Genomic DNA, 14,335 nt, shown 5'->3' with positions numbered 1-14,335 from the left:
TTCACTTCTTGTTTTAAAAATATTGGTAACCATTCATCTCTTTTTTCTTTCTTTTTTTTTTGTATTTAATTATGCCAAAAACAGTATTTTGGCTGGTAAAAAATCTGAGTGGCTGGTAGATTTCTTTATCTTCCTGCCACAGTGGATTTGAACACTCCTGGTCTAGAGGTTAGTTTATTTATTCTCTCTGTTTGAGACTTGACTATGTTTCCACCACCTGACAACTGACGTCCTGTAACCCAGACAAATCACAATGTTGCCCTGTCCCTGCGTTGGAGGACATGCAGTTGTACTCTTACCCCTATCTTTACCTCACACCTGTCCCCTCTTCAGAAAGCAGCCTCCTACAGTCACTCCTTATAAGAGGCTCTGCCGAGCGCATATACACACACACACACACACACAATTGTTCCCTCAGCCTCCCAAACAGTCCGTGACCGGGGCATGGAAGTATGATCTGTCTGGCTTGAAACGTCTGTGTCTCTCCATTGTCTTTACCCGTCACCCTCTCTTCCCCTGTTTGGGAACGCTCCCTGTATCACCTATTGTATTCACATCCTCTCCTCCTAGTCTGCAGGCTATTGCTACCTGTAACTCCTCCATGCCCCCCCCGCCCTTCTCCCTCCCTCCTTTTTGGCTCTCCTTCTCTAGCACACCCTCTCCCTCCTCCTTGCGCCCTCTAGCTCATTCTGCCCATCCTTTTCTCCCTCCCGACCTCCTTTCCTCCGAGCAGCCCTGTGGTCTCAGTAATTTCCTCTCTCTGAGGTTGTTTTTAATCCTCAAGGCTAGCAGCACCTGCGGCCCTCTGTGAGACCTCACCACCAAGCCCCCCCCCAACCACAGAGTTATTTTTGTCTTTGGTCTCACAGCACACTCATAAAATATGTCTCTGTGTGATCATGGGACGTGGCTTGTGTGATTTTTATTTATTTATGCCCATTTTCCTCTGAGACAGTGCTTCCCAATGTTTTTTTCCCCACACATTTTACATTGGTGTAAATGAAGGTACATGTGTAACTGGCCTCTGCCCTGTAAAACCTATACGTTGCGTACCAATAGTAATAACAGCATTGGACTGGTGGAGGCATGGGCTTTCTTATACCGGTCATTTCCTTTCAAATCAGTGAAGGGATGTGAACAAGAGAACACTTTGGGATGAAGAAGAGATAATTGGGACACAATCATGGATAGAGAGATAGAGAGGGAGAGAAAGGGATGCTGCCCCCTCTCAAAATCAAATCATATTTTATTTGTCTGTCCTTCTCCTGGCTCCTTGCATGATGGGATGGGGTTTTTGCATAATATTTGAGTCACTCTCTCTTTCTGATGGATGGGAGAGAGGGACTGCCCCCCCCCTGCTCCCCCCAAATACAGACCCAGACCCCGAGGCAGGAGTTTGAAAGGGTTCAGCGTTTCAAGAACTCTCTCCTTTTGAAAATGGGGAACTGTTAAGGAAGCCCTCCACTGTCTTTTCTCTTCAGCGGTGGTTTTGGAGAGACAGGTTGAGTGGGGCCAGAGTGTTTTGGCTCATGTGTGCAGGGTTGGGTAGGTTACTTTCTAAATGTAATCAGTTAGTTACTAGTTACCCATCCAAAATTGTAATCGGTACTGTAACTTTTGGATGACCCAATCTCAGTAACGGGATATTACTATTTTCAGTTACTTGTAGATTACTTCTCCCCTTAAGAGGCATTAGAAGAAGACAAAATTGAATATTACCAATTAAACCAGATCTATTGCAAGGTAAATCAATGTTTAGGGTTAGATAGCTGGCCATAAATTGATGTTGCATTTTACGTTATGGGTTGGTTATGTAGGCTTCTTCTAACCCATTGCTTTTAACTATAGATAATAATAGGATTGAACTATATCTTTACATTAAAAACCAAAGTCTATCAGAATTCCAGTCATTGCAATTCATTTAATACCCCTTGATCTTCAATAACCCCAAAAGGACATTGCCTTGAGAAAGTATTCACACCCCTTGACTTTTCCCACATGCTTTGTTACAGCCTGAATTTAAAATGGATTAAATTGACATTTTGTGTCACTGGTCTACACACAATATCTCATCATGTAAACGTGGAATTATGTTGAATAAATGCAGAAGTAAAGATTTGCTTAACAAGTCACGTAGTGAGTTGTATGGACTCACTGTGTGCAATAATAGTGTTTTAACATGATTTTAGATTTGACTACCCCATCTCTGTACCCCACACATACAATTATCTGAAAGGTCCCTCAGTCGAGCAGTGAATTTCAAACACAGATTCAACCACAAAGACCAGGGAGGTTTTCCAATGCCTCACAAAGAAGGGCACCTACCTATTGGTAGATGGGTCAAATAAAGTAGACATTCGATATCCTTTTGAGCATGGTGAAGTTATTAATTACACTTTGGATGGTGTATCAATACACCAAAAGTTACAGGTGACCTTCCTAACTCAGTTGACGGAGAGGAAGGAAACCACTCAGGGATTTCATCATTATGCATGCCAATGGTGACTTTTTTAGTTTAACCTCTTGCTTCTACCTGAGACGCTTGCGTCCCAACTAGAGCTCTGGAAATGCAAATGCGCTACGCTAAATGCTAATAGTATTAGTTAAAACTCAAACGTTCATTAAAATACACATGCAGGGTATCGAATTAAAGCTACACTCGTTGTGAATCCAGGCAACCAGTCAGATTTTTAAAATGCTTTTCGGCGAAAGCATGAGAAGCTATTATCTGATAGCATGCACCAATACACTACAACACAAAAGCCATTAGCATTTCGGCGTTACACAAACCGCACAATAAAATAGAAAACAGTCCTTACCTTTCACCATCTTCTTTGTTGGCACTCCTAGATGTCCCATAAACACTATTGGGTCTTTATTTCGATTAAATCGGTCCATATAAAGCCAAGATATCGTTATATGTAGACTGTGTGATAAACGAAAAAAACAGCGTTTTCAAAACGTAACGTCATTTTTTAAAATTCAAAAAGTCGACGATAAACTTTAACAAAACACTTCGAAATACGTTTGTAATGCAACTTTAGGTATTAGTAAACGTTAATAAGCGATAAAATTCATCAGGAGGCGATGTAAAGATCATTAGCTGTCCGTCTGGAAAAATGTCCGGCTAGAAACTCAACGAAAATATCCGGTCCTAGACCTAAGGAGATACGGTGCCCTGCATGTGTTTGACCAAGAAAAAACTCGAAGGGAAATGACAAGACTCTAGACACCGTGTGGAAGCTGTAGGTACTGCAACCTCAGTCAATTAATTGTGGTTCACCTTTATCAATGGGTTCAAGTAGCGCATGGATATATTTTCCCATTTTCAGTGATCAGTTTTTCCTGTGCTTTTCGATGTAAATGCCGTTCTGGTAAAGCCACAGCAGTGATTTAACCAGTTTTATAAACGTCTGAGTGTTTTCTATCCACACAGACTAAGCAAATGCATATACTATATTCCTGGCATGAGTAGCAGGGCGCTGAAATGTTGCGCGATTTTTAACAGAATGTTCAAAAAAGTAGAGGGTAGAAGGAAGAGGTTAATGGCTGTGATCGGTTAGTATTGTGGAGTAAATCCTAAATGAGTGAAAAGATGGAAGCCTGTACAAAATAGAAATATTCCAAAACATATATCCTGTTTGCAATATGGCAGTAAGGTAAAATGTGGCGAATAAATGAATGGCTGCATCATGTTATGGGTATGCTTGTCGTCAGCAAGGACTAGGGAGTTTCTTTTACAAAAAAAAACTAGGGAATAGAGCTAAGCACAGGCACAATCGTAGAGGAAAAACTGGTTCAGTCTACTTTCCAACAGAGACTGGGAGACAAAATCACCTTTCAGCAGGACAACCTGAAACACAATGCCAAATGTACCCTTAAGTTGCTTACCAATAATACATTAAATGTTCCTAAGTGGCCAAGTTACAGTTTTGACTTAAATTGGCATGAAATTCTATGGCAAGGCCTAAATGGTTGTCTAGCAATGATCAACAACCAACTTGATAGTTTAGAAGGGAGGAACTCCCTCTGACATGTATTCCATCAGCTGGGATCCGCACCATGCAGCTGTTGCAATAGAAACATTTTTCACTGGCTGTCCACTGGTCGCAAAAACTGCGATTGATAGGCAGCTTAAACTTTTAAATTCAACCATGATTGGGTTAAAATACACAAACATTTGTGAACAGCCATCCACAGCAATCAAGATCTGTAAAGCACAAATAGCTAATAGAGGGCAGCAGTGTGATTCACACCAATGTGGTACAGTATGTAGATATCAATAAAAGTGATACCCGTATCGCCCTTACCAGTTGGAATAGCTTGTATCTGGTGGCAACCCTACCTCCCTTACTGTCATGCTCCTAAACCATATTGAGGCTGCAGTCCAAATGGCACCATATTTCCTATGGTGCACATCTTCTGGCCAGAGCCCTATGGGGGACCTTGTCAAAAGTAGTGCGCTATGTAGGGAATAGGGTGCCATTTGGGACGGACTCTTTTTTTCCCCCAAGGATCGATGCACTACCATCTCATCCATACTCATCTACTGCATCCTTGGCTTCCCTCCTTTTGATCCAGCTCTCTCTCTCTCCCTCTCTCCTTCCTTCCCTCCCACCCGTCTTCTCCTTCACTCTCTTTCCTTGGGAAGATCTCTATTGCATACTCCTCACGTCATATCTCCTTCTCAAAACTCATTAGATGTGAAATCCAGAGGTTCCCCCCATCTGACCTTCTCCTCCAATGGGTTTTGAGGAAGCGAGGAGTATGCAATTGAGTTTCTCCCTCCCTCCCCTCCCTCCCTTCCTTCCTTCCTTCCTTCCTTCCTTCCTTCTCTCCTCTCTTTCTGAAGAGGGGATGGTGAAAGTAAGATTGTGTAATTAAGGTCAGTGCAGCGATAAACATCCCAGTTCGTCCCGTAATACAGTAGATGTTTCTGCAACGGTGACGTTCTGGGACGATGCACAGATTGCGGTATCAAAGTGTGCGGAGTGTGCAATTTTTATGAATTGTTCAGCAGTCTAATGACTTGGGGTAGAAGCTGTTTAGGAGCCTTTTGGTCCTAGACTTGGCACTCCGGCACCACTTGCCGTGTGGTAGCAGAGAAAACAGTCTATAACATGGGTGACTGGAGTCTCTGATACCACCGAGTATATAGGTTCTGGATGGAAGGAACCTTGGCCCCAGTGATGTACTGGGCCGTTCGCACTTCCCTCTGTAGCGCCTTACGGTTAGATGGCGAGCAGTTGCCATACTAGGCGTTGATGCAACCGGTCAGGGTGCTCTCAGTGGAGCAGCTGTTAGAACCCCCCCCCCCCCCCCAGTTATTATAAAGGTTGAAGAACCTTTGTTGCAGCCATTTCAGCTGTGAATCATTTGGAATAAGACACTACCAACTTTACTCTTAGGGCAACATATATCCATTGTTTTTGTCAAAATTGCTCAATCTTATTCAATTTGATTGGGAATCATTAATGGACAGCAATATTCAAATCATGTCTCTGATTTTTAAGCAGATTTAAGTCAGGACTGAGTCTAGACCACTCAGGAACACTCAGCACCTCTTGGAAGGTCATTCTGGTGTGTCTTTTGCATATAAAAATGTGTATAATTGTAAATAAAAAAAACAACACTTTTTTTATCTGGTCTTTGATCCTTTCGTATTTATTTTTGATCTTAACAAACTCCCCAGTCCCTGCCGGTGACAATTATACACATAACATGATGCCACCACCACAATACTTGAAAACACAAAGGGATCAACAACATTGCATTAATTCCATTTTACTGGCCTGTATGACAGGCAGAGCCAGACAGACAAATAGTGACAAAAGTTTTAAAAAGTAAAAAAATCCACTCCAAATAATCCATTCTGTTTGCAACAAGGCTGTTATGTAAATCTTCACGACAACAAAGGAAATAAATTAGCTTTTTGACCTAAATTAATAACTACAAGGTTGGATCAAATCCAATACAACACAACAGTGGGGGGAGTTCAATTCTGGGGGGTGGAGACTATTCTGATATTTCAGTTTTTAGGTTCTCTCTTAATTTGGAACATTTTCTACAACTTTCTTTCACTTTGAAAATGTGGAGTAAGTTGTATAGATCTATAGGAAAACAATGTCATTGAATCCCTTTTCAGATGACATTTTAAAGCAGCAAAATGTGAAAAAAGTTCCAGGGGGTGTAGACTTTCTATAAGCACTGTATTGGGACGTAGGCCATATTTCACCTCCAAACACTAAAGCTGACATGTTTTACCCTGCATGTAAAGAAGGGGAGCAAAGAGCGTGAATGTAGTGAAAGATTTAAATGGCGTCCGGTTTGGTTTTACTGCTCATACCCTGTAATGTTGAGTGAGAACTGTACAGAGGAGGTCACGTCAGTTTGTGTGTGTGTGTGTGTGTGTGTGTCCTGACCCCTTCCCTAGAGGGGTAATGCCTCAGCTGTGAGTAAGGAGCAAGTCTGTGATGGATATGACAGGGGTCAAGGGTCACAGGAAAGTACACCCAGCCCCACAAACACCATTTCTCACCACATCTGACGTGTAGCAGATCACAGTAGTGTTCCCAGAGAGAACACACTCACACCTCATGTCTCATGCGCATGACAACAACCACACAAACACACACACACACCTCATTTGTCATGTACGTTGGCATGTATTTGACCACAGAATACTTTTTTTATTTTTTTTATTTCACCTTTATTTAACCAGGTAGGCTAGTTGAGAACAAGTTCTCATTTGCAACTGCGACCTGGCCAAGATAAAGCATAGCAGTGTGAACAGACAACACAGAGTTACACATGGAATAAACAATTAACAAGTCAATAACATAGTAGAAAGAAAAAAAATGGGCAGTCTATATACAATGTGTGCAAAAGGCATGAGGAGGTAGGCGAATAATACAATTTTGCAGATTAACACTGGGGTGATAAATGATCAGATGGTCATGTACAGGTAGAGATATTGGTGTGCAAAAGAGCAGAAAAGTAAATAAATAAATAAAAAAACAGTATAAAAACAGTATGGGAATGAGGTAGGTGAAAATGGGTGGGCTATTTACCAATAGACTATGTACAGCTGCAGCGATCGGTTAGCTGCTCGGATAGCTGATGTTTGAAGTTGGTGAGGGAGATAAAAGTCTCCAACTTCAGCGATTTTTGCGGTTCGTTCCAGTCACAGGCAGCAGAGTACTGGAACGAAAGGCGGCCAAATGAGGTGTTGGCTTTAGGGATGATCAGTGAGATACACCTGCTGGAGCGTGTGCTACGGATGGGTGTTGCCATCGTGACCAGTGAACTGAGATAAGGCGGAGCTTTACCTAGCATGGACTTGTAGATGACCTGGAGCCAGTGGGTCTGGCGACGAATATGTAGCGAGGGCCAGCCGACTAGAGCATACAAGTCGCAGTGGTGGGTGGTATAAGGTGCTTTGGTGACAAAACGGATGGCACTATGATAGACTGCATCCAGTTTGCTGAGTAGAGTGTTGGAAGCCATTTTGTAGATGACATCGCCGAAATCGAGGATCGGTAGGATAGTCAGTTTTACTAGGGTAAGCTTGGCGGCGTGAGTGAAGGAGGCTTTGTTGCGGAATAGAAAGCCGACTCTTGATTTGATTTTCGATTGGAGATGTTTGATGTGAGTCTGGAAGGAGAGTTTGCAGTCTAGCCAGACGCCTAGGTACTTATAGATGTCCACATATTCAAGGTCGGAACCATCCAGGGTGGTGATGCTAGTCGGGCATGCGGGTGCAGGCAGCGATCGGTTGAAAAGCATGCATTTGGTTTTACTCGCGTTTAAGAGCAGTTGGAGGCCACGGAAGGAGTGCTGTATGGCATTGAAGCTCGTTTGGAGGTTAGATAGCACAGTGTCCAATGACGGGCCGAAAGTATATAGAATGGTGTCGTCTGCGTAGAGGTGGATCAGGGAATCGCCCGCAGCAAGAGCAACATCATTGATATATACAGAGAAAAGAGTCGGCCCGAGAATTGAACCCTGTGGCACCCCCATAGAGACTGCCAGAGGACCGGACAGCATGCCCTCCGATTTGACACACTGAACTCTGTCTGCAAAGTAATTGGTGAACCAGGTAAGGCAGTCATCCGAGAAACCGAGGCTATTGAGTCTGCCGATCAGAATATGGTGATTGACAGAGTCGAAAGCCTTGGCGAGGTAGATGAAGACGGCTGCACAGTACTGTCTTTTATCGATGGCGGTTATGATATCGTTTAGTACCTTGAGCGTGGCTGAGGTGCACCCGTGACCGGCTCGGAAACCAGATTGCACAGCGGAGAAGGTACGGTGGGATTCGAGATGGTCAGTGACCTGTTTGTTGACTTGGCTTTCGAAGACCTTAGATAGGCAGGGCAGGATGGATATAGGTCTATAGCAGTTTGGGTCCAGGGTGTCTCCCCCTTTGAAGAGGGGGATGACTGCGGCAGCTTTCCAATCCTTGGGGATCTCAGACGATATGAAAGAGAGGTTGAACAGGCTGGTAATAGGGGTTGCGACAATGGCGGCAGATAGAGGGTCCAGATAGAGGGTCCAGATTGTCAAGCCCAGCTGATTTGTACGGGTCTAGGTTTTGCAGCTCTTTCAGAACATCTGCTATCTGGATTTGGGTAAAGGAGAACCTGGAGAGGCTTGGGCGAGGAGCTGCGGGGGGGGCGGAGCTGTTGGCCGAGGTTGGAGTAGCCAGGCGGAAGGCATGGCCAGCCGTTGAGAAGTGCTTATTGAAGCTTTCGATAATCGTGGATTTATCGGTGGAGACCGTGTTACCTAGCCTCAGTGCAGTGGGCAGCTGGGAGGAGGTGCTCTTGTTCTCCATGGACTTCACAGTGTCCCAGAACTTTTTGGAGTTGGAGCTACAGGATGCAAACTTCTGCCTGAAGAAGCTGGCCTTAGCTTTCCTGACTGACTGCGTGTATTGGTTCCTGACTTCCCTGAACAGTTGCATATCACGGGGGCTATTCGATGCTATTGCAGTCCGCCACAGGATGTTTTTGTGCTGGTCGAGAGCAGTCAGATCTGGAGTGAACCAAGGGCTGTATCTGTTCTTGGTTCTGCATTTTTTGAACGGAGCATGCTTATCTAAAATGGTGAGGAAGTTACTTTTAAAGAATGACCAGGCATCCTCAACTGACGGGATGAGGTCAATGTCCTTCCAGGATACCCGGGCCAGGTCGATTAGAAAGGCCTGCTCACAGAAGTGTTTTAGGGAGCGTTTGACAGTGATGAGGGGTGGTCCTTTGACTGCGGCTCCGTGGCGGATACAGGCAATGAGGCAGTGATCGCTGAGATCCTGGTTGAAGACAGCGGAGGTGTATTTGGAGGGCCAGTTGGTCAGGATGACGTCTATGAGGGTGCCCTTGTTTACAGAGTTAGGGTTGTACCTGGTGGGTTCCTTGATGATTTGAGTGAGATTGAGGGCATCTAGCTTACATTGTAGGACTGCCGGGGTGTTAAGCATATCCCAGTTTAGGTCACCTAACAGAACAAACTCTGAAGCTAGATGGGGGCGATCAATTCACAAATGGTGTCCAGGGCACAGCTGGGAGCTGAGGGTGGCCGGTAGCAGGCGGCAACAGTGAGAGACTTATTTCTGGAGAGGGTAATTTTCAAAATTAGTAGTTCGAACTGTTTGGGTATGGACCTGGAAAGTATGACATTACTTTGCAGGCTATCTCTGCAGTAGACTGCAACTCCGCCCCCTTTGGTAGTTCTATCTTGACGGAAGATGTTATAGTTGGGTATGGAAATCTCTGAATTTTTGGTGGCCTTCCTGAGCCAGGATTCAGACACGGCAAGGACATCAGGGTTAGCAGAGTGTGCTAAAGCAGTGAGTAAAACAAACTTAGGGAGGAGGCTTCTGATGTTGACATGCATAAAACCAAGGCTTTTCGATCACAGAAGTCAACAAATGAGGGTACCTGGGGACATGCAGGGCCTGGGTTTACCTCCACATCACCCGCGGAACAGAGAAGGAGTAGTATGAGGGTGCGGCTAAAGGCTATCAAAACTGGTCGCCTAGAGCGTTGGGGGCAGAGGATAAGAGGAGCAGGTTTCTGGGCATGGTAGAATATATTCAGGGCATAATGCGCAGACAGGGGTATGGTGGGGTGCGGGTACAGCGGAGGTAAGCCCAGGCACTGGGTGATGATGAGACCGGTTGTATCTCTGGACATGCTGGTTGTAATGGGTGAGGTCACCGCATGTGTGGGAGGTGGGACAAAGGAGGTAACAGGGGTATGCAGAGTGGGTCTAGGGGCTCCATTGTGAACTAAAACAATTATAACTAACCTGAACAACAGTATACAAGGCATATTGACATCTGAGAGAGACATACAGCGAGGCATACAGTAATCACAGGTGTTGAATTTGGAAAGCTAGCTAAAAACAGTAGGCGAGGCTAATCCGCTAGCACAACAAACAGCAGGTAAAATGGCGTTGACTAGGCAACGGGGCCGACAGGTAAGACAAACAAGCAGAAAGGAGTACCGTGATTAATGGACAGTCCAGCGTGCGTCAGCTATGTAGCCAAGAGATCAGTGTCCAGGGGGCAGCGGTGGATGGGCAGGGGGGCTGGGCTGGCGAGTGTTATCCAGGTTTTTTTTTTAAAACGAACAATGACTAACTAGCTTGTAGCTAGTTAGCTGGTTAGCGTCTGGAGGTTCTTGAGTGTGTCATAAAAATAAAAATAAGAGTAAAAGTAATAGCGATTCCGTATCACATTGGGTGAGGCAGGTTTCCGGAAGGTATAAACAAATTAAAAATCAAAAAGAGATAGAAAGTAAATGGGGTCAGAGAGTGATTGGGACGCGGTGGTTCAGACGGTTAGCAGGCCTGTGCTAACAAGCTAACAGTTCGTAGGCCCGACTTAATGCCTCCTGAGGGAAAAAAAACAGTCACACGAAAATAAAAAAAACACAGCAGCATACTATTATATTTTTAACTTTGATTAAATTCAAGCCTCAGTGCGTTTTCATTAGAATGTATTCGATACTAATCATGGGAGATAATTAATAACGCAGTTGGATATGTTGGTCAATGGTTCTGAATTTGAGTACCGCAAGCAACAAGAAGTTGCCCACATCCTTCCCGCTAATTGGGCAACTTTTGCTAATGTTTTGTTGTCTGAGTGAGGGCAATGCTGTAATTGAAGAGAACTCGATGTGTTTCGAAAGATGAGACCTTGAGAATTATAATAAATATACCGCTTTGATGTCATACAAGCAAGCCAAACAGTCCAAATGTGCATTTCACATTGCCGTTTCAGAAAACTCATGTGTCAACGTTTATGATCACAATGTTTGATGTACAGTTACAAGATGACATGCCGTCATACCCTGGTTTGATCTGAACAGAACGAACCAGTGTTAGTCTATTGTTGTGAGAATTCACTCACCTGAATGCACTCAAATAACGATCTGTTTCTCTGAATTGCCTTGTGAAATCCTAACACTGTAAGATGGTAGTTTTTTTAAACGTATCATGTTGGCAAATAGAACAAACTTTCAAATGATGCCCACCTGACCCAGATAGTGATTATAAAATGGGCTGTTTTTGGATTGTGGAAACAACAAAAGTAATTGTGTTATATGCGAGGATGCTGGATTTCTGTTCCAAACAAAACAACTACAAGTGTACTTGCTCTAGTTCCTCAACGGCACAGCGAGGAGAGCTCCAAATAAATGAATAATACGTATTGCTGACTGTTCTTTGAGTCATAAAACTGCATTGAAATAACTTAGGAACTGTGTACACTTTGGAGGTGTGTGTGTGTGGCCACTTGGAAGACACCAGTTAGTCTTCTCTCTCAAACCCTTCAAAATGTGTTGTCTTATGTTGCACCTACCCCCAAATCTTACAACAATATTCTTATGATGTTACTGAATGTATCCAGAGTATTTTCACATTTTGTTATCAAAAGTACACAATGTAAAATGCACAAAACCAACAGTGTAATGTTTGGTTTCAGGCTTGTCCGGTGAACTGTTGCGTCCTCGACTTTGGTCGAATTATTTCCCCATATTCTCCAAACACGTCCCCTTTCAATCGCTACCATGCTTATGCACATTTCTTCTGTAAGAAACATTTTAATTTACCCCTTTTACATATAGACCAATTCCCACGAGTGTAAAGGGTTAAACCCAATCTTAGCCTGTCGTCCTCTCTCTCCCCCTCCTCCTCTCTCACTCGCCCTGTCCCCTTCTTTCTCTGTTTCTCTGTCCATTTCCCCCTGGGCCGTGTGAATATAGCAGAGCTCTTAATGGATGAGATGGAGGAATAGAGGGGAGATGCACAATAACAATGGAGACATGGTAACATGTGGCCCATTGTGGATAACCGCTTAGCGGCCTAATAACTGGGTCACCATTTGTCTATCTGTGCACGGAGCATCATGTGCGTCGTTGTGGTGTGGAGATGTGTGTGTGTGTGTGTGTGTGTGTGTGTTTAAGGGGAGGAGAAGCGGGGGTTGGACCGAGGGTCCTGGCTGGCCAAGGGCGTAGAGATCGGGGGAGGGGGGAGGTAAGTGGGAGGCCCCCCTGTATGTGTCATTACGAGGGGGTTGAGACAATGGAGGAGGGGGGTGACACAATGAAAGTGACAAGGCAGAAGGACGTAATTGGGACCCTCCTTTTGTATTGGCCTTTTTTCCCCATTCAAATTTTTTTTCTTCCGTCAACAGTCTGATTGCCCCGTTTTTTAATTTATTATTTTCCTCTTTCCTTTACATTTCACCCCGAGGCTGTTGTTGTGGCGCTAGCATGTGTGACTTAAAAATAGCCTCTCTCTCCTGAGAGATACGGTAGGAGAGCAAATCAGAAAGAAGAACCGATAGTTGACGGAGGAGAGAGGGACACTCACGGAGGAGGTTGGAACCCAGGTCCTTCTGGCCGTTGTCTTGTCTTAAAGGTCCTTGACTAGGTGGTTGATATCAACTGAACATCTTGTTTGATTCATTACTTGATTGTTCTCCCTGTTAGTGGACTAATGGAGAGCAAGTGACTGAGATAACAACAGTAGACTTGGCTAACTGTGTGTGTGTGTGTGTGTGTGTGTCTCCACATTTGTGTGTATACACAGGATGCCAGCCATGCACTGACCAACAGAAGAGAACCCAAAGACCGATTGAGGCTTGACATCCCCACTACAGCCAAGATGAGCCGGGTCACACTCAGGTAGGTGTGTGTGTGTGTGTGTGTGTGTGTACACACACACCTACATATTCACATGTGTGCGTGGGTTGATATGTTTACAGGGTTTGTTTGTTTCATAAGCATGTTTATGTGTTTGCATATCTGCAACTACTTGTCTCTTATGTGTGTGCATCTCGCTCTCTCTGGGCTTGACTGGGCTGGACTGACGATATTGAGAGGGATTACAAATGCCTCCGTTCTTTGTTCTCCTCCCGTGACTAGATTAAACTGCTTTGTGTGTGCACGTGTGTGTGAGAGTGCCAGTGCGAGAGAGTTTTTAGTCCACCATACCTTTGACTCCTGCCCAGTAGCCAACCAGAGACTTCTCACTCTGGGGGGGGGGGGGGGGGGGGGGTTCTCTCTCCATGGCAACCTCTGCTGTCTGTCAGTGCCGCCCATGGCTAGTGCCCCAAGGGACCATAATATCCCAGTCTATCAGTGGTAATGTGACACCCTGTGGTGTGTGACTGACTGTGTGTGTGTGTGTGTGTGTGTGTGTGTGTGTGTCTTCACTCCCTGTAGTTGTCACAGTCCCAGGAGGCACAACCTAAACTGATATACAACAAACCGTGACCAATATATTGACCGTGTGCTCCAGTATTTTCCTTATAATTTAAGAATGGATTTGATGCGTACAGAGTTTAAAGAGCTTTACTTTGTAAATGGAGAGAACTCACCTAGCTTACTAGCAGTGAAAACGCATTCTACACCAGCAATTGGCTTCGTTTAACACCAATGATTTGCCGTTGACATGGCGACAAAAGAAAAGGAAAGCAAGTTTGTTAGTAAGGAGATTCATCAGACCAAAGTTGATCTATGACTACTCAGTAAAGAGTGGGTGTTCCATCTCTTTCTCCTCTCGCTCTTTTCACCCCCCCCTCTCTCTCCCGCTTTGCCTCCCTCCACCACCTCAGGGAATGGATGTGTTTGTTTGTGTATGCACGGGATGCTAAAAAGGGAGAGGAATGTAAGCATGCATGTATTATAGCCTGGCGCTAACAAGCTCTGGCTTCCTCTGATGAGCTTGTTTGTGCCAGCGTTTGATTTTATGAATGTAAATGTGTTGCAGAGAAGTGTGTGTGTGTGTGTGTGTGTTTCTGACCCAGGGATGCAGGTGTACTCTATCT

At 44.6% G+C, this 14,335-nt stretch overlaps 1 protein-coding gene across 1 annotated transcript in view; it reads left to right on the top strand.

The window, feature by feature from the left end:
* Positions 1-14,335, top strand: part of pard3ba (par-3 family cell polarity regulator beta a) — a 170,336-nt gene that overhangs the window by 49,484 nt on the left and 106,517 nt on the right. Inside the window, exon 5 of the mRNA XM_029668294.2 lies at positions 13,096-13,190. Within this exon, the coding sequence (XP_029524154.2) occupies positions 13,096-13,190 (95 nt within the window). The remainder of the gene's footprint in view (positions 1-13,095; positions 13,191-14,335) is intronic.

The sequence above is a fragment of the Oncorhynchus nerka genome, linkage group LG2, assembly GCF_034236695.1.
Source record: "Oncorhynchus nerka isolate Pitt River linkage group LG2, Oner_Uvic_2.0, whole genome shotgun sequence".
Classification (NCBI taxonomy): domain Eukaryota; kingdom Metazoa; phylum Chordata; class Actinopteri; order Salmoniformes; family Salmonidae; genus Oncorhynchus; species Oncorhynchus nerka.
This window is presented reverse-complemented; position numbering and strand designations above follow the sequence as displayed.